This window comes from Macaca fascicularis, chromosome 2 (assembly GCF_037993035.2).
Source record: "Macaca fascicularis isolate 582-1 chromosome 2, T2T-MFA8v1.1".
Lineage (NCBI taxonomy): Eukaryota > Metazoa > Chordata > Mammalia > Primates > Cercopithecidae > Macaca > Macaca fascicularis.
In genome coordinates, this window is record NC_088376.1 from 148,407,805 (window position 1) to 148,434,017 (window position 26,213).

The 26,213-nt window shown below is 46.1% G+C and overlaps 2 protein-coding genes across 2 annotated transcripts; one reads left to right on the forward strand and one right to left on the reverse strand.

Moving 5' to 3' along the window:
• Window positions 1-227: 227 nt before the first annotated feature.
• FANCD2OS (FANCD2 opposite strand) lies at window positions 228-761 on the reverse strand. The gene has a single exon (XM_005595116.4). The coding sequence runs from the start codon at window positions 759-761 to the stop codon at window positions 228-230; it is 534 nt and encodes a 177-aa protein (XP_005595173.1).
• Window positions 762-12,290: 11,529 nt separating this feature from the next.
• Window positions 12,291-25,249, forward strand: BRK1 (BRICK1 subunit of SCAR/WAVE actin nucleating complex). The gene is made up of 3 exons (XM_045385754.3): window positions 12,291-12,429; window positions 23,373-23,455; window positions 24,332-25,249. Exons 1-3 carry the CDS (start codon window positions 12,312-12,314, stop codon window positions 24,356-24,358), a joined length of 228 nt encoding a protein of 75 aa, XP_045241689.1. The 5' UTR covers window positions 12,291-12,311; the 3' UTR covers window positions 24,359-25,249.
• Window positions 25,250-26,213: the final 964 nt, after the last annotated feature.

Consider the following 26,213-nt stretch of genomic DNA (forward strand, 5'->3'; position numbering starts at 1 on the left):
ACTCTAAATGGTTCAACCTTACAATGGGAATGTTTTTCCTTGTTCTCTATCATTGGTCCTTTTTGGAGGGGAAGGGATGAAAGGGGCTCCTGAATCATCACTGCTTGAAACAAAAGCAAGATGGCTGGGGCAATGACACAGTTTCATTTACATGGACAGGTTTCTGTAAGCTTCAGTTACATGCCAAAGGGCATGGTGTGAAGAAATGGGGATCAAATGAGGACCCTTTACTTGGAGTGCTGCAAGGCAAAGGTGCACTTTTTGTAAGTTGCATACAGCAAGAGGATAGAGCGCAGCATCTGTTTGCACATAGTCACTGTCATCTGAATCTGAGGCTCCTTCAGTCCAATGGGCCACTGGTGCTCCCTGCTAATGATTTTGCAAAAGGCTGACTTGTCTGAAACTCTGAAAGTCCCGGTCCATTTTGGTGGCTGAGCTGTGATAACCCTGCCAAAGACAGAATCTACTCCACTGAGGCGGATGGGCTGGGGCTTCCTGACCAGTCCTTTGTTGTTCATTGTTCGCAATTCTGATGTGTGACAGGGTAACTTGGGACTCACTCCAGATTCCAGGAATGGGCTGTCTAGGACTAGAGTGACCTCTTGAAAGCACAGCTGCACTTCAAGGTCAGATGGTGTGTGTGGGAAGCAGGGAGAGGCCCTGAAGGGGTGCTTGGAGGAAGGTATAGGTGTCGTGTGCCGCAGCCATTGGAAACTCTCATCCAGTGGGGTCCATGGTGACCAGAGCTGGTATCCTGCCATTGACAGTCCTAAAGGAGGGAAATCAGAGCATGGAATTTCCCTGACATGCTTTTCATGATGGTATGGACTTTCAAATTCCCATCTCTGTCTCACTATTGACATAAACTTATTCTATAGTTCCCATGAATAGATTCCAACAGGTGTTAGGATATTAGTAATTCTTTTCTTTCTTTCTTTTTTTCTTTTTTGAGACAGTCTCGCTCTGTCACTCAGGCTGGAGTGCAGTGGAGCAATCTTGGCTCACTGTATTTTTAGTAGTGACAGAGTTTTGCCATGTTGGCCAGGCTAGTTTCCAACTCCTGACAGGTGATCCACCTGCCTTGGCCTCCCAAAGTGCTGGGATTACAGGCGTGACTCACTGCGCCCAGCGTGGGTATTAGTAATTCTAATAAAGGGAAGTAGGGAATGATTACAAATATTGATCTGGCAACTGCTATGTGTACTAAAACTTTATATTACACTTTTTCACAAGCCTTTGGAAGTAGGTCTTAACCCATTTTATAGATGAGGAAATGATTTGTCTGAAATGAAATGAATATAGGTCCACTGTTAGGACCTATGCTATGTTGTTAGCTGCTAATGACAGAATCTATATGTTCTAAGGTGACAGAAGCTGCTGAGAATTCATGATGAGACCTTATTACTTGAGATTAGAAGCAGCTCAGAAAAGTCATATCTTAAAAATATTTATGGCTGGACACAGTGGCTCATGCCTACAATCCCAGCACTTTGGAAGGCTGAGGCAGGCGGATCACTTGAGATCAGAGTTCCAGACTAGCCTGGCCAACATGGTGAAACCTTGTCTCTACTAAAAATACAAAAATTAGCCGGGCATGGTGGCGTACGCCTGTAGTCCCAGCTACGTGGGGAGGCTGAGGCGTGAAAATCGCTTTAACCCAGGAGGCAGAGGTTGCAGTGAGTCAAGATTGCACCACTGCACTCCAGCCTGGGTGAAAGAGCAAGACTCTGTCTCAAAAAAAAAAAATTGTGTGGTTCGCAATGTATGAACTCTGTACAATGTATGAACTTGCAAGTATGAACTTCAGCATCATTTGGAAACTTGTAGATGTGCACATTTTTGGGCCCCACCTCAGACCAACAGAAACAAACTCCAAGTGGGGCCCAGCAATCTGCATTTATACAAGCCCTCTTGCATTGTCTATTTTGAGAATTTCTTATGCTATTCCTTTCAAACAACTCTAACTTTCACTATTCATTACTGAGATCATCTCCTGGCCCCAAAGGCCACTGTATTTTCTCTGCACACGGGAGCAACTTGCAGACCCCTGGGTTATTTATATACCACCTCAGAGGAGCTGGTAGGAGACTGGGAGGAGAAACGTTTCCAAAGTCCAGTCAAAATATTGTTTAAGATTTTTGTTTTTCTAGGTGTGGGTGTGTTTTTAAATTTGTTTTTCTGTTTTGTTTGTTTTCCATCTGTGGAAGACCTACTGGTTCCATAAGACCTTAATTTTCTTTTTCCTTTGAAGATTAAAAAGGGCTGTGAGGATATTGCTAACTCAAAATTTATGCAAGTAAAATTAGAATTTTCTATCATTCTCCTTCAACATTGCCAGTATACAAGAAGGTTTACTGAATTCAGAAGCTAATTCTTTTTTTAGCGTGTACCTATTTTGTTAGTGGGCATAGTGGGTCCCTTTTCTTTCTAGCCAAGTGTATTTCTCTGCCCCTTCTCCCACAGAAGATAGCAGCAGATCCCATCCTATCCAGTAATTGCCCCAGAAATACTGTGAAAATTTTGACATCTTCACCACCGTTTGTGAGATAGAAAAGTTGATTTTAAAAAAAGAACTGTTGGCCAGGCACAGTGGCTCACACCTGTAATCCCAGCACTTTGGGAGGCCAAGGCGGGTGGATCACTTGAGGTCAGGAGTTCAAGACCAGCCTGGCCAACAGGGTGAAACCCCGTCTCTACTAAAAATACAAAAATTAGCCAGGCGCGGTGGTGGGCACCTGTAATCCCGGGTACTCATGAGGCTGAGGCAGGAGAATCACTTGAACGGAGGTTCCAGTGAGCTGGGATCAAGCCATTGAACTCCAGCTTGGGTGACAGAGGGAGACTCCATCTCAATTAAAAAAAAAAAAAATGGTTGGTGACATTTCAGACCAGAAGACCTGCCCCTGATAATGGTTAGTATGGGGGATTTGTTGATTTTCTGCAACTAGTATGTTTCTCACGATCTATGTAGGCTCTTTGCAAAGTACTAAATGTTCAAATATCTGGGCGGCCTTAGAATGAGAAAGGGACACCCAAGGGACAGTTATCTATTCCAAACACCCTGTGAAAGGCTTCTGGTGCTTGATATCTTGACCTTCAGAGCACATACCCAAGAGAGGGACTACCGTGGTATACCACCATGACAAGGTGGGCAGAGAGTATAAATGCTGCCAAGCATATTTTTAATCCCATAATATGAGATTTTAAAAAGTATTTAATCCCAGGATCATTTTCTCTTTCTTTTCTTTTTCTTTTTTTTTTTTTTTTTTTTTGACATGGAGTCTGGCTCTGTTGCCCAGGCTGGAGTGCAGTGGCGCAATCTCGGCTCACTGCAAGCTCCACCTCCCAGGTTCATGCCATTCTCCTGCCTCAGCCTCCCGAGTAGCTGGGACTACAGGCGCCTGCCACCACGCCCGGCTAATTTTTGTGTGTTTTTAGTAGAGACGGGGTCTCACCGTATTAGTCAGAATGGTCTCAGTCTCCTGACCTCGTGATCCACCCGCCTCAGCCTCCCAAAGTGCTGGGATTATAGGCGTGAGCCACCGGACTCTGCCCCCAGGATCCTTTTTTTTTTGCCACATCTTCTAAGAGGAAATAGAGGTAGAAGTAAAAGGCTTTGTCAAATGTCCAGCCTAAGTCAGGGCGCGGTGGCTCAGGCCTACAATCACAGCACTTTCGGAGGCCACGGTGGGCCAATCACTTGAGGTCAGGAGTCAGCCTAAATATTCGGCAGAACCAACATGGGATGAGGGGCTTCTAAACCTAGGTCCCCGCACCACTTCGCGCAAAGTTTAAAGATGGTTCATCCCATCCCCACTGCCCAGAAGTCACTGTCAACCACTCCAGAAGGGCTTGAACCTACGAAGTCTGCTCAAGCTGCTTAGTAGCTCCCAGATAGGGAACACCTGGTTCTCCTGGTCAAAAAGGTTTCCCCTTCACACCCCACTTCCCGTTCCAAGGATTTCCCCACCTGGGAAACGGGGCGTTAGCGCCAAAATGCAGCTGAATCGTGAACTGTAAACGGAGATGCGAAGGGTCTGGAGCTGCTGAGAGTGGAGAGGCTCCCACTCCAAGCCGGAAGAAAGGGCTTGGGCCTCCTGGGTCTCTATGCGGGGACGGGGACCAGAAGGTTCTGGCTGAGGAGGACGATGCGGTGGGAACCTGGGCCCAGTCCCACCATCCGGGCCCAGGGCTCACCTGCTGAACCCTGAGGGTCGCACGCTCCAAAGCGGCGGCCGCTGTTCGTGGCGCCTGGCAACCACCTTTGTGACTCAGGACTGCGGGGCAGCCCGAGCCGCGGCGGGGGGGCCGCACTCCCCGCCCCCACCTCATTGGAATGCCTTGTCCAGGACTCGGCCTTCAGGAGGGCTGGTTCGAATCCTGTTCCCTCCATTGTCTGCCTCCCTACCGTGCCACACCTGTGTACCTTTGATCAAGTCACAGAGGACAGGCGACCCCTACTTCAAAGGGCCTGCATAAAAGTCCCAGGACCTGTAGTTAGTGTTAAAAGTTAGCCCCAACTCATCACACTGTGCTCAGTGGGTGCTCAGGCTTGCTCAGTGTTGCTCTATTTGAATGATCCCAGTGCAAAGAAATAGAATAAATGTTCACCTGTCAAGAGGAGGAGGAAACGCACGTCCTTCCTTGATTTCCTGACAGAAAACCTTTCTCAGCCTTCTGTTAAACCTGAGAGTACCTGTAATCCCAGCTATCTGGGTGGCTGAGACGGTAGACTGCCTGAGCCCAGGAGTTCAAGACCAGTCTGGGCAACATAGTGAGATGCCCTGCTCAAAAAGAAAACAAAAATATCTCAAGAATAATTTTGTCTCATTCTTATAATGCAGAGATACACTTTTGCCATATTAGTGAAGGAGTGATTTGACAACTTTGTAATCATCACTTAAAATAATTACCCTGGATGGCTGAGGGAAAGGAGGAGTCTACCCAGCTGATGTCTGTATTCCCAGTACCTGGTTATTGCCATGCCTGGCAGTGTGCAGTATTTGTGGGGGAAAGTAGTTAATGGCCTACTTGGCCTTCCCTTGTACACCCAGAATCGCCCTTGCATTTTACACACTATAGAACACACACCACAAATAAGACTTGTCACCTTTGGTCTGGTTCTTTGGGTAAAGCTGATGGAGAGAGACTGAGGGCCTGAGCATAGGGTCAGGCAAGATCCTGATTTAGAAGACACACCCCCACTGTCTGTGCATGTGCACCTTGTGGAAGAAGAGGTAAGTGGAGAAGAGTGTGGAGGGAGTGTCAGAACATGAAGAGAGGGGCACAGAATAGTGAGACTTGGAAGAGACACAAATGATTTTAAATTACAAAACTTTTTTCCCCAGCTAGTTCACTTTTATTTCCATCTCTTTTTTTTTTTTTTAATGGAGTCTCACTGTGTCGCCCAGGTTGGAGTGCAGTGGCTTGATCTCAGGTCACTGCAACCTTCACCTCCCGGGTTCAAGCGATTCTCCTGTCTCAGCCTGCCGAGTAGCTGGGATTACAGGTGCCCGCAACCAGGCCCAGCTGATTTTTGTATTTTTAGTAGAGATGGGGTTTCACCATGTTGGCCAGGCAGGTCTCGAACTCCTGACCTCGTGATCTGCCCTCCTCAGCCTCCCAAAGTGCTGGGATTACAGACGTGAGCCACCACACCCGGCTTTATTTCCCTCTTGAATAAAAAAAGACATTTTTATTTTAAAAGAAAACAGTCATTTTTATTTAGGTTTTAATTGCACAGTGATTTTTTTGTTGTTGTTTTGTTTTTTAAATGAAAGTCCTCAATGCAAAATTGTATGTTTAAAAATTACTGGATAGATAGGGCTTCATACTGTTAAGAATTTGTATGGGCTGGGTGCAGTGGCTCACACCTGTAATCCTAATACTTTGGGAGGCTGTGGCGGGCAGATCACCTGAGGTCATGAGTTCAAGACCAGCCTGGCCAACATGATGAAATCCCATCTCTACTAAAAATACAAAAATTAGCCAGGCATGATGGTGGGCACCTGTAATCCCAGCTACTCGGGAGGCTGAGGCAGGAGAATCGCTTGAACCCAGGAGGCAGAGGCTGCAGTGAGCCAAGATCGTGCTATTGCACTCCAGCCTGGGTGACAGAGTAATACTCTGTCTCAAAAAAAAAAAAAAAAAAAAAAAAAGAATTTGTACAACAGTCCTCTGTGCAGTCTGCCCAGCTCTAAGGGATGTGTTCTCAGAAGTGCCATTCACCATCACCTCTAAGTCTGATAGTATGCTCCATATGGAAAACCAGAATGTGATCTGTATCATCCAGTGCTCAACATTCTGGTTGCACTGTTCAGGGATTCTCATGACAATAGCCACATTTACTCTGCCAAAAGCTGATTCAATGCTTTCAAAGCAGGCAGCAACACTGCTATGGTGCACAAACTGTATCCACCCTTAGATGTCTCAGCACATGTTCCATTTATTATGGCAGTAATATGGTGTCACGAAGTGTTAGTAGGAATTTGAAATACTGACTTAACAGGCCCAGCTGTGCCAATGATGGTCCAAGTGCATATGACTGCAAAGGAGGCTCAAATGACCAGGCTTAATGTAATTGCTATATTTCTTCGAGCTTTGATTCCACATTGATTCTTATACCTGAAGTCATCAGTGAGATCCCCAAGTTCCGTGAAGTGTATGGCCAACTCAAAGTGAAGACAGGGGCTCGGCCTGGTGGCTCATGCCTGTAATCCCAGCACTTTGGGAGCCTGAGGCAGGCGGATCATTTGAGGTCAGGAATTTGAGACTAGCCTGGTCAACATGGCAAAACCCCGTCTCTACCAAAATATACAAAAATTAGCCGGGCATGGTGACTCATGCCTGTAATCCAAGCTATTCAGGAGGCTGAGGCAGGCAAACTGCTTGAACCCAGGAAACAGAAGTTGCAGTGAGCCGAAATTGCGCCACTGCACTCCAGCCTGGGCAACAGAATGAGACTCTGTCTCAAAAAAAAAAAAAAAAAAAAAGTGAAGACAGGGACCTGGTTTCCCTATGTTAACTGTAGCACTCCTGGCCGGGTGTGGTGGCTCAAGCCTGTAATCCCAGCACTTTGGGAGGCTGAGGCGGGCGGATCACGAGGTCAGGAGATCGAGACCATCCTGGCTAACACGGTGAAACCCCGTCTCTACTAAAAAATACAAAAAAAAAAAAAAACAAAACTAGCCGGGCGAGGTAGCAGGCGCCTGTAGTCCCAGCTACTCGGGAGGCTGAGGCAGGAGAATGGCGTGAACCCGGGAGGCAGAGCTTGCAGTGAGCCGAGATCTGGCCACCATACTCTGGCCTGGGCGACAGAGCGAGACTCTGTCTCAAAAAAAAAAAAAAAACTGTAGCACTCCTTGTTGCACCAACAACATTCCCAAAGCTGGCCTCTGCAGCCCTGTGTCACTCATCAGAAACAATTCCTACAATGAAGAACTATCATGCTAGCAAACCCATAACTGGAGGACTGTCTGACAGCAAGCTCTGTAAAGCATTTAGGAAAAGGCTCCTGAGGTCCACAGGAACCATCTTCACTCAAGAACAGCAGCATATCCTTGAGTCATTTGGAATTACACAGGAGATTCTGGAACAGTGTATAGGAAGTCAAGCAAAAGGACAAGACTTGAGTCTGACTTGTCCATGGAAGATGATCATTTAAAAAAATTGTTGGATATAGTTTTCTGCCATCTGCATAATAAGAAAATATAAACTGATCCTGAGTGCATGCTTTATGAAGAGCTAGGCATTGTGCTTAGTGTTTTATTTATACTTTCTCACATAATCCTCCAACAATTCTAATTCATCAATGTTGTTATCCTTGAATTACACATAAAGACACCAAAGCTCAGAGAGGTGAAATGACTCCTGGATGGTAGATTTAAGATTTCAGACCATGATGCAATACCTTTATTTTTTATTTTATTTTTTTGAGACGGAGTTTCACCCTTGTTACCCAGGCTGGAGTTCAATGGTGCAATCTTGGCTCACTGCACCCTCCGCCTCCCAGGTTCAAGCAATTCTCCTGCCTCAGCCTCCCTAGTAGCTGGGATTACAGGCACCTGCCACTACCCTCGGCTAATTTTTTTTTTTTTTCTGTATTTTTAGTAGAGACAGGGTTTCACCATGTTAGCCAGGTTGGTCTCAAACTCCTGACCTCAGATGATCCACCCGCCTCGGCCTCCCAAAGTGCTAGGATTACAGGCATGAGCCACCACGCCCGGCCGATGCAATACCTTTTTTTTTTTTTTTTTTTTTGAGACGGAGTCTCACTCTGTCGCCCAGGCTGGAGTGCAGTGGCCAGATCGCGGCTCACTGCAAGCTCCGCCTCCCGGGTTTACGCCATTCTCCTGCCTCAGCCTCCCGAGTAGCTGGGACTACAGACGCTCGCCACCTCGCCCGGCTATTTTTTTGTATTTTTTACTAGAGACGGGGTTTCACCGGGTTAGCCAGGATGGTCTTGATCTCCTGACCTCGTGATCCGCCCGTCTCGGCCTCCCAAAGTGCTGGGATTACAGGCTTGAGGCACCGCGCCCGGCCTGCAATACCTTTAAAGGAAAAGCAGGTCTATCTGACTTTGTGATATCTAAGCAAAATGCCACTTCAACAGCATCACTTAGGATACAGGGCCTTGAGCAGCAGATAGCCTACTGCATGCTTAGGCTTCCCTAATTCTCTATATCTATTATTTATTTTAGAAATCATTTATATGTAGGCCAGGCACGGTGGCTCATGCCTGTAATCCTAGCACTTTGGGTGGCCGAGGCGGGTGGATCACCTGAGGTCGGGAGTTCAAGACCAGTCTGACCAACATGGAGAAACCCCATCTCTAATAAAAATACAAAAAAAAAAATTAACCAGGCATAGTGGCACATGCTTGTAAATCCCAGTTACTAGGGAGGCTGAGGCAGGAAAATTGCTTCAACCCAGGAGACGGAGGTTGCGGTGAGCTGAGATGGTGCCATTGCACTCCAGCCTGGGCAACAAGAACAAAACTCCGTCTCAAAAAAAAAAAAATCATTTATATGTATACATAAGAGAGCTCAGACAGACTTTAACCTGTTTTCAGAGTGGTATGGTGAAGAGATAATGAAGTCTGGAATCACCTGGTTAGGGTCTACCTCTTAATTGGCTTTGTTACCTTGAACATCAGATTTCTGATTTTTTTTTTTTTTTTTTTTTTTTTTTTGGGAGACGGAGTCTTGCTCTGTTGCCCAGACTGGAGAGCAGTGGCGCCATTTCGGCTCACTGCAAGCTCCGCCTCCCGGGTTCACGCCATTCTCCTGCCTCAGCCTCCCAAGTAGCTGGGACTACAGGCGCCCGCCACCACGCCCGGCTAATTTTTTGTATTTTTAGTAGAGACGGGGTTTCACCGTGTTAGCCAGGATGGTCTCAATCTCCTGACCTCGTGATCCACCTGCCTCGGCCTCCCAAAGTGCTGGGATTACAGGCGTGAGCCACTGCGCCTGGCCTTGATTTTTGATTTTCAAATGAGAAACTTCTTCCTGGCTTCCTTCCACAGGGTTTGTGAGGGTCCAGTGAGGTAATAGCTATAAAAGCATATTTATAGCTTATAAAATCCTCTACTGGGGTAAATAACTGTTAGCAATGGTTTCGTCCCAGTTAATGCTAATACTAGTAGTAATCTGCCTCTTCAGCCACTTTTTTTTTTTTTTTTTTTTTTGAGACAGGGTCTCACTCTGTCATCCAAGCTGAGTGCAAGAGTGCAATCACTGCTCACTACAGCCTTGACCTCCCTGGGCTCAGGTGATGCTCCCACTTCAGCCTCCCAAGTAGCTGGGATTACAGGCACGTGCCACCATGCTTACTAATTTTTCTATTTTTTGTAGAGACAGGGTTTGACGGTATTGGCCAGGCTGGTCTCAAACTCCTGGCCTCAAGCAATACGCCCGCCTCAGGCTCCCAAAGTGCTAGGATTAACAGGTGTGAGCCACCACACCCAGCCACTCAGCCACCTTTTTTCTTTTTAATAAAAAGCATTTACTGGCCGGACACAGTGGCTCACGCCTGTAATCCCAACACTTTGGGAGGCTGAGGCAGGGAGATCATCTGAGGTCAGGAGTTTGAGACTAGCCTGAACAACATGGTGAAACCCCGTCTCTACTTAAAAAAAAAAAAAAAAAATATATATATATATATATATACACACACACACACACACACACACACATATACACACATATATGTGTATACACACACACACACACACACACACAGAAATCAGCCATGTGTGGTGGTATGCACCTGTAGTCCCAGCTACTTGAGAAGCTGAGGCAGGAGAATTGCTTGAACCTGGGAGGCAGCGGTTGCAGTGAGCCGAGATCGAGCCATTGCACTCCAGCCACAGCAACAGAGCAAGACTCTGTCTCAAAAAAAAAAGAGCATTTACTGCATGCCAGATTGTAAGTATTCCCTAAAACGAGAATAAAATTGTTCATATTCCACTACCTTAGCGAAGCAGATACTGACTTTTTTGGTAGATCCTTCCTGTCCTCAAGCAGACATTTTTCCATAGTTGCAATTAAAGAAAAATGTGGGCCAAGCAGGGTGGCTCATGTCTGTAATCCCAGCACTTTGGGAGGCCGAGGTGGGCAGATCACTTGAGGTTAGGAGTTCGAGATCAGCCTGGCCAACATGGTGAAACCCTGTCTCTACTAAAAAACACAAAAAATAGCCGAGTGTAGTGGCAGGTGCCTGTAATCCCAGCTACTTGGGAGGCTGAGGCAGGAGAATCACTTGAACCCAGCAGGCAGAGGTCACAGTGAGCCAAGATCGTGCCATTGCACTCCAGCCTGGGCAATTAACAGAGAAACTCCGTCTCAAAAAAAAAAAAAAAAACAAAAACAAAGAAAAGGAAAGAAGGGAGGGAGGGAGGGAGGATGTTTTGTTTTTCCCCTTAATTTATTGTATTTGTTTTCATGTTGCTTGTGTTCATAATTAGCATTTAAATGACTGCATAATAGACTGGGCGTGGTGGCTCATGCCTATAATCCCAGCACTTTGGGAGGCCGAGGTGGGCAGATCACTTGAGGTTAGGAGTTCCAGACCAGCCTGGCCAACATGGTGAAACCCCCCCTCTACAAAAAATACAAAAATTAGCCAGGTGTGGTGACCTGAACCTGTAGTCCCAACTACACTGGAGGCTGAGGCTGGAGGATAGCTTGAGCCCAGGAGTTCGAGGCTGCAGTGAGCCATGATCATGCCATTGCATTCCAGCCTGGGCATCAGTAAGACCTTGTGTCAGGCCCAGCGCGGTGGCTCACGCCTGTAATCCCAGCACTTTGGGAGGCCGAGGCGGGAGGATTATCTGAGGTCAGGAGTTCGAGACCAGTCTGGCCAGGATGGTGAAACACCGGCTCTACTAAAAATACAAAAAATTTAGGCGGGCGTGGTGGTGTGTGCCTGTAATTCCAGCTACTTGGGCAGCTGAGGCAGGAGAACCGCTTGAATCCGGGAGGCGGAGGTTGCAGTGAGCCGAGATCACGCCACTCCAGCCTGGGTGACAGAGCGAGACTCCTCTCAAACAAAAAACAAAACCTTGTCACAAAAACACAAAGTTCCTTCTGAAAGGGATTGTTCCAGTTTGCAGTGTGCCCACCTATTTATGACCATGTCATTTTTTAGACTCCGTCTAAAAAAAAAAAAGAAAAAAAAGACTTGTATTTAGTGTGATTTTTTTTTTTTTTTTTTTTTTTGAGAGGGAGTCTCGCTCTGTCTCCCAGGCTGGAGTGCAGTGGCGCGATCTCCGGGTCACTGCAAGCTCCGCCTCCCGGGTTCACGCCATTCTCCTGCCTCAGCCTCCTGAGTAGCTGGGACTACAGGCGCCAGCCACCGCGCCCGGCTAATGTTTTGTGTTTTTAGTAGAGACGGGGTTTCACCGTGGTCTCGATCTCCTGACCTCGTAATCCGCCCGCCTCGGCCTCCCAAAGTGCTAGGATTACAGGCGTGAGCCACCGCGCCCGGCTATTTAGTGTGATTTAATCGACTGTGCCCATCTTACTGCGGACACAGCCTGGAGCAGTTGAGGGAGACGGCAAGACCCCCCACGAGCCCGTTTAACACCATAACGCGCGTGCACTACAACTTCGCCGCCGGAGTCGAGGCTTCTGTTTTCTACAGCGTGGGAGTAGAGAGCAAACGCCAGCGAGGACGTTACATTGCACAGGCGTATCACAGTACCGGAGAATTCGTGGGCGCTCCAGAGGATGGGTGTGGGCTGATGGCGCAGGCGCGCTAGAGGCCTGTAGGGTCGGGGCGCCTGCGCAGTCGCTCTTCCTCAGGCGGCCGCCATGGCGGGACAGGAGGATCCGGTGCAGCGGGAGATTCACCAGGACTGGGCTAACCGGGAGTACATTGAGATAATCACCAGCAGCATCAAGAAAATCGCGGACTTTCTCAACTCGTTCGGTCAGCGGGCCAGCAAGGGGAGGCGGGGAGGAGGGAGGCCGCTGAGGCGCTTGGGCTGGGCTCCGGGGAGATGCTTTGAGAGGACTCCCGGAGCCTTCGGCTGTTGCGGGTTTTCACTTCCTCCTTCAGGTCCCACCTTCTTCCTCCCGTCCTGACCCTCAGGCTCCGCTGGACAGTCTCTGTAGGGTTATCCTGCCCTACGCTGAGCTCCTGGCTTCCTGCCATGCCCCTGGACCCATTCTACAAGTCCTTTTCCCAGACGGGTCAGGCAGCCCCATCCTCGCTCCGTGGTTCTCCTAAGTGGTCTCCCTGCCTCCTTTGTACTCTACATCCATTCCAGTCCCCACTTTGCACTCAAAGTGAACATCCGGGACCGTGTCACTGCTCTGTTTGAAGACTGTTGACGGTTCCCCATCTTTAGGATCTGCTCGAAACCCTCTAGCGTCATGACTTTTAGTTGGACCCGTTGTCAACCACTCCCGTCTTGTCCATTTCTTCCCGTCTCCTGTGTGTGCTGCGGTGAGAGTGGTTGGAGATGAGGTCAGAGGGATGCCAGGATCTTGGAAGTCCTCTCTGTATTGCTAGTATATAGCTTGTGGTAGGTGTTCTGTCTACTTCTAGCCTGTTCCTCAGAGCTAGTACAGGTCGGGTGCCTTCAGCAGAAAGACATCTTTACCAGAGTCTTTCCTAGGCATGGCCTGCTCGTGACAGCCTTAAATTCTTATGAACAGCAAGCAAAGTAATCAAGACTCCTACCCCTTCTTCTCCAAGTGTTTAAGAGAACTTGGCACTGGTTAGATTTTCTTGTGTAATTACAGGATATAGGGATGCATCTAGTGAACTTTTCCTCAACTAGTGTACTTTGGAAAGATTTTTAAATGAATTATTCTCTAGCTAAAGGAATGATGGCCTTAGGAGTGTAAAGGTGACAGAGCAAGAGATGGTCAGAAAGCATCAGCGAGATATGCTAGAGCTCCATATGAGGCCCTCTCTTAAGGCATAGTGGGAGACACAGAATAAGAACCACTTCCTACATTCAAAGAAGTTCTAATCTTGAAGATGAAATAATGACAACTTCAGAACAAAGAAGAGCATCATTTTTGTATTAAAGTATTTTCATACAGGGTGTATAGGACTGTAATCATGGCTGGGTTCAATGGCTCATATCTGTAATCCCAGCACTTTGGGAAGCCAAGTTGGGAGGATTGCTTGAGCCCAGGAGTTCAAGACCAGCCTGGACAACATGGCCAGATCCTATCTCTACAAAAAAACAACAACAACAAAAAATTAGTTGGGCATGGTCATGCAGACCTGTTGTCCCAGCTACTCGGGAGGCCGAGACAGGAGGATCACTTGAGCCCTGGAGGCAGTGAGCCATATTCATGCCACTGCACTCCAGCCTAGGCGACAGAGTAAGATGCTGTCTCAAAAAAAAAAAAAAAAAAAAGAAATCCTGAGTTGGATTCTAGTAATGTAATTTCATTTCTGAGAACAGAATTGTACCAGTAAACTTTTAATTCATTATGTTTATCTTTGATATAGTCTTGGTATATCATACCCATTAAATTTATAGTGAATGAGTCTTGGGACTGACTGAAAATTGAAAAGCTTAAGCTTAGGATTTGTAAAGGAGAAATGTCTCTTTTCTTGCTTAATAGGCAAGGAGATATCAGCTCAGACATTATGTCTGATTTGTAAGAGTCACATTTTATGATCAGATGGAGAGTAAAGACTTTTTATTTGGGCTTTCCAACAATTTTTTTTTTTTTTTTTTTTTTTTTTTTTGAGACAGGGTCTCACTCTAGTCCAGGCTGGAGTGCAGTGGCATGATCTCAGCTCACTGCAACCTCGTCTTCCTGGACTCAAGCTATTCTCGTGCCTCTGCCTCCTGAGTAGCTAGGTTTACAGATGTGCACCACCACACCTGGCTGATTTTTGTGCTTTTTAAAGTAGAGACAGGTTTTGGCCATCTTGCCCAGGCTGGTCTCAAACTCCTGAGCTCAATTGATCCACCCACCCCAGCCTCCCAAAGTGCTGGGATTACAGGCGTGAGCCACTGTGCCCTGCCCCCAACAAATTCTAAACTAAGGAATTAGACATACAGAAGTCCAGTCTTTTGGAGCCAAAATAAATGACTTCCCTTAGCTTAGATCATTATCCTCCCTTAAAGTGATGATGATGGCCAAATGTTTGGAGTAATTACTAGGTGGTTTTTAAAGATTTTAGAAAGTGAATTTAGAGAAAATAACAATTAAATTCAACTAAGTAAGAAGATAATTATAATGCAGGATTAACAGTCAAAGGAATTTGACTTAGTAGTTAGGTGTACCTGAGGCAGGTTCTTAAAGATTGGCATGGTGGCTCATGCCTGTAATTGCAGCACTTTGGGAGGCTGAGGCGGGCGGATCACCTGAGGTCAAGTTTGAGATCAGCCTGGCTAACATGGTGAAACCCTGTCTCTACTAAAAATACAAAATTAGCTGGGTGTGGTGGTGCACGCCTGTAATCCCAGCTACTCAGGAGGCTGAGGCAGGAGAATCGCTTGAACCGGGGAGGTGGAGGTTGCAGTGAGCAGGGATCGTGCCACTGCACTGCAGCTTGGGCGAAAGATTAAGACTCCGTCTCCAAAAAAAAAAAAAGAAAGATTGACAATATCACAATGCAAGAGTTTAGAAAAAGACCCCACAAGCTGCAAAACTGGATAAATTTTAAGGATAGACTTGAGTATGTTTTCTTGGTATTGGATGATTTAGGATGACTGTGTGTGGGATGTTTTTTTCCCATCCTAAGCCATTAGCAAGCTTTTACAATTGTCCCTTGAACAATACATGTTTGAACTGCAGGGATCCATTTACAGGTAGATTTTTTTTTGAGACAGATTTTCACTCTGTCACCTAGGCTGAAGTGCAGTGGCATGATCTCGACTCACTGCAACCTCCACCTCCCAGGTTCAAGTGATTTTCTTGCCTTAGCCTCCCGAGTAGCTGGGACTAGAAGTGTGTGTCACCATGCCCGGTTAATATTTGTAGTTTTAGTAGAGACAGGATTCGCCATGTTGGCCGTGCTGCTCTTGAACTCTTGGCCTCAAGTGACCCACCTCTGTTCAACTTCCCAAAGTGCTGGGATTACAGGCATGAGCCACTGTGCCTGGCCATAGGTGGATTTATTGCGATAAAAGTTATACAGTATGCCTGCCTCTCCTGCCTCACCTTCCACCTCTGCCACCCATGAGGTAGCAAAACAACCTCTCTTCTTCCTCCTCTTCCTCAGCCTAACTTAGCAGGAAGACAATGAGGATGAAGACCATTATGATGATCCACTTCCGTTTAATGAATAGTAAATATGTTTCCTTTTCCTAGTGTGTTTTTTTGGTTGTTTGTTTGTTTGTTTTTTGAGACGTAATCTCACTCTGTCGCCCAGGCTGGAGTGCAGTGGCGTGATCTCGGCTCACTGCAAGCTCTGCCATTCTCCTGCCTCAGCCTCCAGAGTAGCTGGGACCACAGGTGCCCGCCACCACGCCCGGCTAATTTTTTTGTAATTTTTAGTAGAGATGGAATTTCACCATGCTAGCCAGGATGGTCTCCATCTCCTGACCTTGTGATCCGCCCGCCTAGGCCTCCCAAAGTGCTGGGATTACAGACGTGAGCCACTGCACCCAGCCTCCTCATGTTTTTTTTAATAACATAGTCTTTTCTCTAGTTTACTTTATTGTAATACAGTATGTCATATATGTGACTTCCAAAATATGTGTTAAGCAACTGCTCCTGTTATCAGTAAGGTTTCCAGTCAGCAGTAGGCTATTCGTTTAGTTCTGGGGAGACAAAAATTATATGCAGATTTTCTTTTTCTTATGTATTTAAAATAGAGATGAGGTCTTACTGTGTTGCCCAGGCTGTTCTCAAACTCCTAAGTTCAAGTGATCCTCCTGTCTCAGCCTCCCAAAGTGCTAGGATTACACGTGTGAGCCACCGTGCCAGCCTGTGCAGATTTTCAACTGCACAGAGGGTTGATGTTCTTAACCCCTGAGTTGTTCAGGGGTTAACTCTAACATGTTTATGATGATATGGTTTGGTGGTGTAAAGATTCAATAAGAATTTACTGCCAGGTGCAGTGGCTCACGCCTGTAATCCCAGCACTTTGGGAGGCTGAGGTGGGCAGATCATGAGGTCAGGAGTTCGAGACCAGCCTGCCCAACATGGTGAAACCCTGTCTCTACTAAAAATACAAAAATTAGTTGGGTGTGGCGGAGTGCACCTGTAATCCCAGCTACTCAGGAGGCTGAGGCAGGAGCAATCCCTTGAACCCGGGAGGCAGAGGTTGCAGTGAGCCAAAATCGTGCCACTGCACTCCTGCCTGGGCGACAGAGCAAGACTCCATCTCAAAAAAATAAAATAAAATAAGAATTTACTTTGAGGCCAGGCACGGTGGCTCATGCCTGTAATCCCAGCACTTTGGGAGGCCAAGGCAGGTTAATCGCTTGAGCTCAGGAGTTCGAGACCAGCCTGGCCAACATGGCGAAACCCCATCTCTATAAAAAATACAAAAATTAGCCAGGCATGGTGGCGCATGCCTGTAATTCCAAGCTACCTGGGAGGCTGAGACATGAGAATCACTTGAACCCTGGAGGTGAAGGTTGCAGTGAGCCAAGAATGTGCCACTGTACTCCAGCCTGGGTGACAGAGTGAGACTCTGTCTCAAAGAAAAATAATTTACTTTGAGGGAGCATCTGGAGTTCTTCAAATATGTTAGCAATTCTGTAGTCCTTACCCTGACCACAGAGAATCTGCATGGGCCATGTATTTTGGAGAGAGAATTGTTTTTCTAAGATAGTGAATGACTTTCTGAAAAGCATTTACCCTGTGATTCCAGCTGGTGAGAGTAGAGTCACAGTCTCCCACTTGAACTTGAGGACGTACAAATCATAATGTAGCAATAACATCCTAACACTAGGCCTATTCTGTACTTTGGAATTGGTGAAGCTTCTAAAAACAGATGGTTAGAGATTATTGCTTTTTATTCTTATACTATTTTTTTTCTGGTTCTAAAGGTAATATATGCAGAGAATTATAAAGAAAAAATAGAGAATGTGGCTGTTTTTAAAAAATCTTAGTTTTTGTACTAAGCCAACAAATACAGCATGCCTGGTGTGTGTTAGATGCTGTGAGAAAGGAATAAATATGAATAAATGGATATGATACCCACTCCTAAGATATTCAGAATTTTTCTGGAAAAGTAAGACTTAACTACAAAAACATTCCAAAAGAAAGGCAGTATTTTTTTTTTTTTTTTGAGACGGAGTCGCTCTGTTGCCCAGGCTAGAATGCAGTGGTGCAGTCTCGGCTCACTGCAACTTCTGCCTCCCGGCTTCAAGCGATTCTTCCGCCTCAGTCTCCCGAGTACCTGGGACTACAGGCATGCGCCACCATGCCTGGCTAATTCTTTTTCTTTTTTCTTTTTTTTTTTTTTTTAAGATGGAGTCTTGCCGTGTTGCCCAGGCTTGAGTACAGTGGTGTAATCTTGACTCACTGCAACCTCTGCCTCCTGAGTTCAAGCCATTCTCCTGCCTCAGCCTCCCGAGTAGCTGGGATTACAGGTGCACGCCACCATGCCCAGCTACTTTTTGTATTATTAGTAGAGATGGGGTTTTGCCATGTTGGCCAGGCTGACCTCAAACTCCTGACCTCAAGTGATCCGCCCACCTCGGCCTCCCAAAGTGCTGGGATTATAGGCGTGAACCACCATGCCCAGCCTGACAGTATTGATTTTTGTAATGCTAAAGTTATATGCAGTAAGTTCACAGAAGGAGCTGTCTGATAAAAGCATTTGTTCCCTAACAAGAACTGGTATTTTCAGTTAAAGGCTGGTGATAATGTACACATACTTGTGCTCTGGTCTCAGATTTATCCAGCTGCTGAATACTTTCTCAGTGTTTTTTATTTGAACCAGCGTGTACTTATTAGGATTTGAAATATGACCAAAGTTTCTGGAGTTGAACATTTTCTGTTTCTCAACAGTGTTTATCCATGTGGGCCAGTAGCATAGTATTGTTCCTGAATTCTAATTCATTACCAGATTGACAGCCAGAACAGAATAGCCACCCAGGAAGGAACCTTCCCTCTCTCTTACCTCCCCCAATGAAGCTGGTATGTCTTTCTTCATGGGAAATGACAGGTTGTCAGAGATAATATTCATGCTCTTACTCACTAGCATACATAATGTGCTTTTAGACTTCCAAAAACCAGACTGAAAAGAGGCTTGGTCCTGTGGGGCAGTTCCGACAGAAACTGGCAGTGCATCCAGGAAAAAGGGGATGCTGAAATGATCATACTTAAGCTAGACCTGGGAATTCAAGGAAGCAGCACAAGCATAAAAAGAATGAAGAATGTCCAGAAATGGCAAATCCATAGAGACAAAGATTAGTGTTTCCCAGGGACTGAGGGGTGGCAGAATGAGGAGTAACAGGACTAAGAGGTACAAGGTATCTTTTGGGGATGATGAAAATATTCTAAAAGTAGATTATAATGATTGCACAACTCTGTAAATATACTAAAAACCATTGAATTGTATACTTTAAGCAGGTAAAAGAATGGAAAGTGGCAGAGTTGGGCTGGAGACCTGGGGTATAAATTATAGCCCTGGAGGCACAGAAAGATGGTAGCAGTGTGCATTGGGACAGTGTGATGGGAAAGAATACCATACTGGGCAGTGAGAGAACGGGGTTCTAAACTCAGCCCTGCTGTTATTTTGTCCCATTACTGACCCAGCATGGGCCCTCAGCTTACCTAGGCCTCAGTTTTCTCACTTGTAAGGTGAGTAGAGTTACACTAGAGTCAATCTTTTGTTCCACTAACATACCAGAATGCATCCTTTTTTTTTTCAGTCAACATCTGTGTACCAGGCATGATACTGAGGTTACAAGAGGCAATATGTACTTCTTTCAATTAACTTGTTCTAATGGTGAAACAGACATGTAAATAAATTGTAAATTATAAGTACATAAATATCATTTGGCTTTGTAACATGAACATTTTCCCATTTCATTAAATACTCCTCAAACTTGTAACTTTTTTTTTTTTAGACAGAGTTTCACTCTTGTTGTCCAGGCTAGAGTGCAATGGCGCGATCTCAGCCCACTGCCTCAGGTGATCCACCCACCCTGGCCTCCCAAAGTGCTGGGATTATAGACGTGAGCCACTGCACCTGGCCCCTTTTTTTTTTTTTTGAGACGGAGTCTTGCTCTGTCGCCCAGGCTGGAGTGCAGTGACGTGATCGCGGCTTACTGCAACCTCCACCTCCCAGGTTCACGCCATTCTCCTGCCTCAGCCTCCCAAGTAGCTGGGACTACAGGCGCCCGCCACCACGCCCGGCTAATTTTTTGTATTTTTAGTAGAGGTGGGGTTTCACCGAGTTTCACTGTGTTCGCCAGGATGGTCTCGATCTCCTGACCTCATGATCCACCAGTCTTGGCCTCCCAAAGCGCTGGAATTACAGGCGTGAGCCACCGCGCCCAGCCTTTTTTTTTTTTTTTTTTTTTTTTTGAGACAGAGTCTCACTCTGTTGCCCAGGCTGGAGTGCAGTGGTACAATCTCGACTCACTGCAACCTCCGCCTCCTGGGTTCAAGCCATTCTCCTGCCTCAGCCTCCTGAGCAGCTGGGATTACAGGCGTGCGCCACCATGCCCAGCTATTTTTGTATTTTTAGTAGAGACAGGGTTTCTTTTTTTTTTTTGTATTTTTGGTAGAGATGGGGTTTCTCCATGTTGATCACGCTTGTCTTGAACTCCGACCTCAAGTGATCCGCCCCCCTCGGGCTCCCAAAGTGCTGGGATTACAGGCATGAGCCACTGCACCCGGCCATTGTAACTTTTAATGCCTATTTTAATAGTCTCATTGATACACTATATCAAACCATTCCAATCATGGGCATTTGGTTTTGTTGCTTTTTCACCATCTTAAATAATAGTGATGCACATTCTTATTTGTAAAATCTTTATCCAAAGGGGGAAGTGATAACCAAAGACCAAGTACACGAGTAACTTACAAATTAGAACTTCAGAGGCTGGCACGGGGCCTCATGCCTGTAATCCTAGGACTTTAAGAGGCCAAGGCAGGAGGATTGCTTGAGTTCAGGAGTTTGAGATCAGCCTGGGCAACAAAGTGAGACCCCCATCTCTACCAAAAAAAAAAAAAAAGAAAACAATTAGTCGGGCACAGTGGCATCCACCTACTGAGTAGTAATTCTAGCTACTCGGGAGGCTGAGGTGGAAGGATCACTTGAACCTAGGAGTTGAGGGGCGCAGTAAGCTATGATTGTGCCACTGAACTCTAGCCTGGGTGACAGAGCAAGACCATGTCTCTTTAAAAAAAAAAAAAAAAAAGATATTCATCCGTAAATGTTTAGGTAAATACAGAAGAGAATTATGATATCCATCTGGCAAGACCTCTCAGAGATAGAATTTGAACTTAGCCTTGGGGGAGATAGGCAGGCAAGATGAGTAAGATTTGGATATAATAAGATGAAAGTTGAGGCAAGATTAGGGTGTAGGAAGATTTGTCAAAATGGATGCTGAAGCGCTTTTGCAAAACAGCCAGGGAATAGATGAAAAGGCAGCTTGTTAGCTAAGTGTTAAATCATTGCGTGGGAGAGTCTCAGCGAATGTTTCAAACTTAAAAACTGTAGGTTATTGAGAGATGACTGAACAACAATGTTGGAGGAGAGAGTAGAAGATAATGACCATGCTAAGATACCTTTTCTCTCATATATTGAGAATAGTTGGAAAAAGAATAGTTCCTGTTACAGAAGTTTGCAGATAAAAAGATGTTTTAAATTAAATCTGGTTTCATTTTGAATGAGATGGTAAAAGAAGACTGGAAAAGCTAGAGGAAGAAAAAGAATTTTGGCTGTTTTCACAGATGGAATGTGGGCTTTATAGGGTATTTGATGTTCTCCAAGTTTTCTCTAGTTCTGAAAGGCCTTTTGCCTCTAGGAGGAAGAGTAGTGACATGTCTTTAATGAGCTCAGAACTCTCACACCTTCCCTTTCCATAATTTCTGCTGCTTTCTTGGCCTCTACTTTTTTTTTTGTTTGTTTTGAGATGGAGTCTCACTCTGTCACCCCGGCTGCAGTGCAGTGGCGCGATCCTGGCTCACTGCAACCTCCGCCTCCCAGGTTCAAGTGATTCTCCTGCCTCAGCCTCCCAACTAGCTGGGACTAGAGGCACTTGCCACCACGCCCAGCTAAGTTTGTGCTTTTAGTAGAGATGGGGTTTCACCATGTTAGCCAGGCTGGTCTTAAACTCCTGACCTCAGCTGATCTGCCCACCTTGGCTTCCCTAAAGTGCTGGAATTACAGGCATGAGCCACTGCACCTGGCCTCATTTCTTTCCTATTGAGATTATTTTCTTATTCTTGCCATGTCCCCTCTTTTGAAGGTCTTACTTAGGCCATTAGTAAATGGCTGTACAGCCTTGGTGTATTCATTTGCTATTCCTGGCATAACAAATTACCACACAGGCTGGACACAGTGGCTCACACTTGTAATCTCAGCACTTTGGGAGGCTAAGGTGGGCGGATCACGAGGTCAAGAGATTGAGACCATCCTGGCCAACGTGGTGAAACCCTGTCTCTACTAAAAATACAAAAAAAAATTAGCTGGGCATGGTGGCGCACACCTGTAGTCCCAGCTACTTGGGAGACTGAGGCAGAAGAATCACTTCAACCTGGGAGGCAGAGGTTGCAGTGAGCTGAGATCACGCCACTGCGCTCCAGCCTGGCAACAGAGTGAGACTCCGTCTCAAAAACAAACAAAAAAACAAATTACCACACATTTTATGGCTTAAACCACATAAATTTATTATTTACCATGTGTAGGTCATAAATTGAACACGGGTAACTGGGCTAGCAATCTTCACACCTTGGCCTTCTGAAGTATTAGGATTACAGGCATGAGTCACGGCTCCTGGCCTGAGCTCCAATCAGGGTTTCAGCAGGACTGCCTTCCTTTCTGGAGGCTCAAGGAGCGGGTCTAGTTCCTCGAATATTGGGTTGTTGGCAGAACTCAGTTTCTCGTGGTTGTAGAACTGAGATCTCTGTTTTGTTACTGGCTGTCAGCTGAAAGTTGTTCCCAGCTTCTAAAGGTCACTTACATCCTTTGGCTCATGACTCCCTTCTTCCACTTTCAAAGCCAACAATGGCAGATTGCATCCCCTTCACACATCGAATCTCTTTTTCTTCTTCCATTTCATCTCTGACCCCCTTCCTCTGCCTTTCTCACCTACATTTGTGGACTTATGATTAGATTGGGGCCAAATGGACAATCCAAGACAAACTCTAGGATCTCAAGGTTCTTAACCTTAATCATACCTGCAAAGCCCTGTTTCCTCATGTATAATCCATATTCACAGGATCCAGGGATTAGAGAAAGGACTTTTTTTTTTTTTTTTTTTTTTTTTTAGTTTTGCTCTTTCACCCAGGCTGAAGTGAAGTGGCGAGATCTTGGCTCACCGCAACATTTGACCCCCGGTTCAAGCGATTCTCCTGCCTCAGCCTCTCGAGTAGCTGGGATTATAGGCATGTGCCATCATGCCCGGCTAATTTTTGTATTTTTAATAAGAGATAGAGTTTCACGATGTTGGCCAGGCTGGTCCTGAATTCTTGACCTCAGGTGATCCACCTGTCTAGTCCTCCCAAAGTACTAGGATTACAGGCATGCGCCACCACGCCCTGCGGGAAAGGACATTTTTGTGGGGCCGTTATTCTCTACTTGCAATACTTGATAGGAAATTCAGCAGATCCACTCTAAGGAACTGTGCTAAGATACTTCTCACTGTATCCATTTCCATTTGTATTCTGTGTATTATTCCTCTTTTTCAGTGTAGGAGTTGTGTGTGTCTGTGTCTGTGTTTGAAGTGACCTTAATTCTGAACACCAGTCTCTTTTTCTTAGATATGTCTTGTCGTTCAAGACTTGCAACACTAAACGAGAAATTGACAGCCCTTGAACGGAGAATAGAGTACATTGAAGCACGGGTGAGTTTGATGGGCCAGGGCATTCCAAGAGAGAATGCGCATTTCCACTTATTACTGAAAAAAACCTGAAAGCAGAAACAGTCTTAGGAAGCTTAAGCACTGGCCAGACATGGTGGCTCACGCCTGTAATCCCAGCATTTTGGGAGGCCGAGGTGGCGGATCACCTGAGGTCAGGAGTTCAAGACCAGCCTGGCCAACATGGTGAAACCCCATCTCTACTAAAAATACAAAAATTAGCCAGGCATGGTGGTTCACACCTGTAGTCCCAGCTACTCAGGAGGCTGAGGCAGGAGAATCACTTGAAACTGGGAGGCTGCCGGGCGCAGTGGCTCAAGCCTGTAATCCCAGCACTTTGGGAGGCCGAGACGGGCGGATCACGAGGTCGGGAGATCGAGACCATCCTGGCTAACACGGTGAAACCCCGTCTCTACTAAAAAGTACAAAAAACTAGCCGGGCGAGGTGGCGGGCGCCTGTAGTCCCAGCTACTCGGGAGGCTGAGGCAGGAGAATGGCGTGAACCCGGGAGGCGGAGCTTGCAGTGAGCTGAGATCCAGCCACTGCACTCCAGCCTGGGCGACAGAGTGAGACTCCGTCTCAAAAAAAAAAAAAAAAGAAAAGAAACTGGGAGGCAGAGGTTGCAGTGAGCCGAGATCGCACCACTGCATTCCAGCCTGGGTGGCAGAGTGAGACTCCGTCTCAAAAAAAGAAAAGAAAAGTTCAGCAGATTGCCTGGATTTGAACCAGGTTTCTGTGACTTCACAGCTATCTTCTTTTCTACTATTTCTCACTGCCTAGGATCTAAAGTAAGAATTTTTTTTTAGACCCCTCTAATCTTTTTGAATTTATCTAAATGTCAATTTTCCTTTCCTTTCACAGGTGACAAAAGGTGAGACACTCACCTAGAACAGTGACGTGCTGCTGCTGGGAAGTTGCTTTACACAACACAGGCCACATGGGAAAGGCCCCAGCAGCCTTCAGCTCCTTCCTTTCTCCTTAAAGAGCAACAGGGCTTATTCTTGTTTTTCTTTTTTCAAAAGTGTGGCCTTTGGGCTCTGCCATCTGGGGTGTGGTGTGTTATGTGGGGAGAAGTCCAGAGGAACTGCTGGAAACGACATGAGGCATTTTACCTTTTCAGTAACATTTTATAGATCTACTTGTCAATGTATTTGAGACATTCACAGCCAAAACCCTGGGACTCTTTGTGAAGGTCCTCCCCGCCTCTATCTTTCTTTCTCTCTCTCTCAAACTTTCCTTAAAGTTCTCATTGCCTTTGCACTGCTTCTGTGAACAGTCTTTATCTCCTCCCCACCTTTGGTGGGAAGTGGGGGGCAATCCTGGCCAAGACACTCATGCCCTCGCAATGTGGCTGCCAGAGAATGTTGTTGCAGACCCACCAGTTTCTTGTTGATTTGGGGAGGTCAAGGCCAGGCCCCCACTTGGCTTGAAGGGACATTTTTAGACTTTTCTTTCTGTCACTTGGGAGTGTCTATGCCTCCCATATTTCCCTAATAAACTCAACTTTTTATCTGACTGCTGTGATTATGGTGGGGAGAGGAGCTAGAGGTGGACTTACTTATTGCACAGAAATGTAATATATGGCATTATTATTCTAACATAAAACCTTCAGATGCAGCTGTTTGATTCAAAGCCTAGGTGGCTTACCAGCCCAAGTCCCCATGTTTGGACTCTGAGCTGACTAGCTCATCCTGGGAATCATTTGGTCATTCAGCACATTTTCCAAGTATTTACTATGTAGGCATGTTAAACTCCAATAAAAGATACAGCATTGAATCAGACATGATGCTTACAGTCTGTTGAAATACCAGCATTCACACAATTTAGCCACAATCCAAGGCAGATTATTAGTTTTATAAAGGCAGAAGCTAAATGTCTACTTCTTTGAAAAACAGATAGCCGGGTGCGGTGGCTCATGCCTGTAATACCAGCACTTTGGGAGGCCGAGGTGGGTAGATCATGAGGTCGGGAGATCGGGACCATCCTGGCTAACACAGTGAAACCCTGTCTCTACTAAAAATACAAAAAATTAGCTGGGCGTGGTGGCGGGCGCCTATACTCCCAGCTACTCGGGAGACTGAGGCAGGAGAATCGCTTGAAACCGGGAGGTGCAGGTTGCAATAAGCCGAGATCGCACCACTGCACTCCAGCCTGGTGACAGAGCAAGACTACGTCTCAAAAAAAAAAGAAAAACAGATGGTTTAAACTTTTCATTTTGGTATCCAAAGCTTACTATAAACTTGTACCAACCAACTTCTAAAGGCTTATCCACTATATAGAATGTATTTTAGTCACACAGAAGTCATTATGCTCTGTATACACTGATTTCCCTCAATTCAAATCATATTTGCCATTCAAAGTCTAGCGCAAGGCCCAGCACGGTGGCTCATGCGTGTTATCCCAGCACTTTGGGAGGCCGAGGCGGGTGGATCACAAGGTCAGGAGGTTGAGACTGTCCTGGCTAACAGGGTAAAACGCCGTCTCTACTAAAAAAAAAAATACAAAAAAAATTAGCCGGGCATGGTGGCGGGCGCTGTAGTCCCAGCTACTCAGGAGGCTGAGGCAGGAGAATGGCATGAACCTGGGAGGCGGAGCTTGCAGTGAGCCAAGATAGCGCCACTGCACTCCAGCCTGGGCGACAGAGGGAGACTCCATCTCAAAAAACAAAGTGTAGCTTAAGCCAAATTTCCCCCTGAAAGTTCTCTTAGACTTGACTTTTTCATTTAGCATTGCCCTTTTCCTC

What these genes read in the sequence shown, in the direction of transcription:
- BRK1 (XM_045385754.3), top strand. Translation starts at nt 12,312, where the DNA reads ATGGCGGGACAGGAGGATCCGGTGCAGCGGGAGATTCACCAGGACTGG. An exon ending in GGACTTTCTCAACTCGTTCG is followed by an intron (nt 12,430 to 23,372) that starts GTCAGCGGGCCA and finishes TCTTTTTCTTAG; the next exon opens with ATATGTCTTGTCGTTCAAGA. An exon ending in TAGAGTACATTGAAGCACGG is followed by an intron (nt 23,456 to 24,331) that starts GTGAGTTTGATG and finishes TTCCTTTCACAG; the next exon opens with GTGACAAAAGGTGAGACACT.
- FANCD2OS (XM_005595116.4), bottom strand. Translation starts at nt 761, where the DNA reads ATGGCAGGATACCAGCTCTGGTCACCATGGACCCCACTGGATGAGAGT.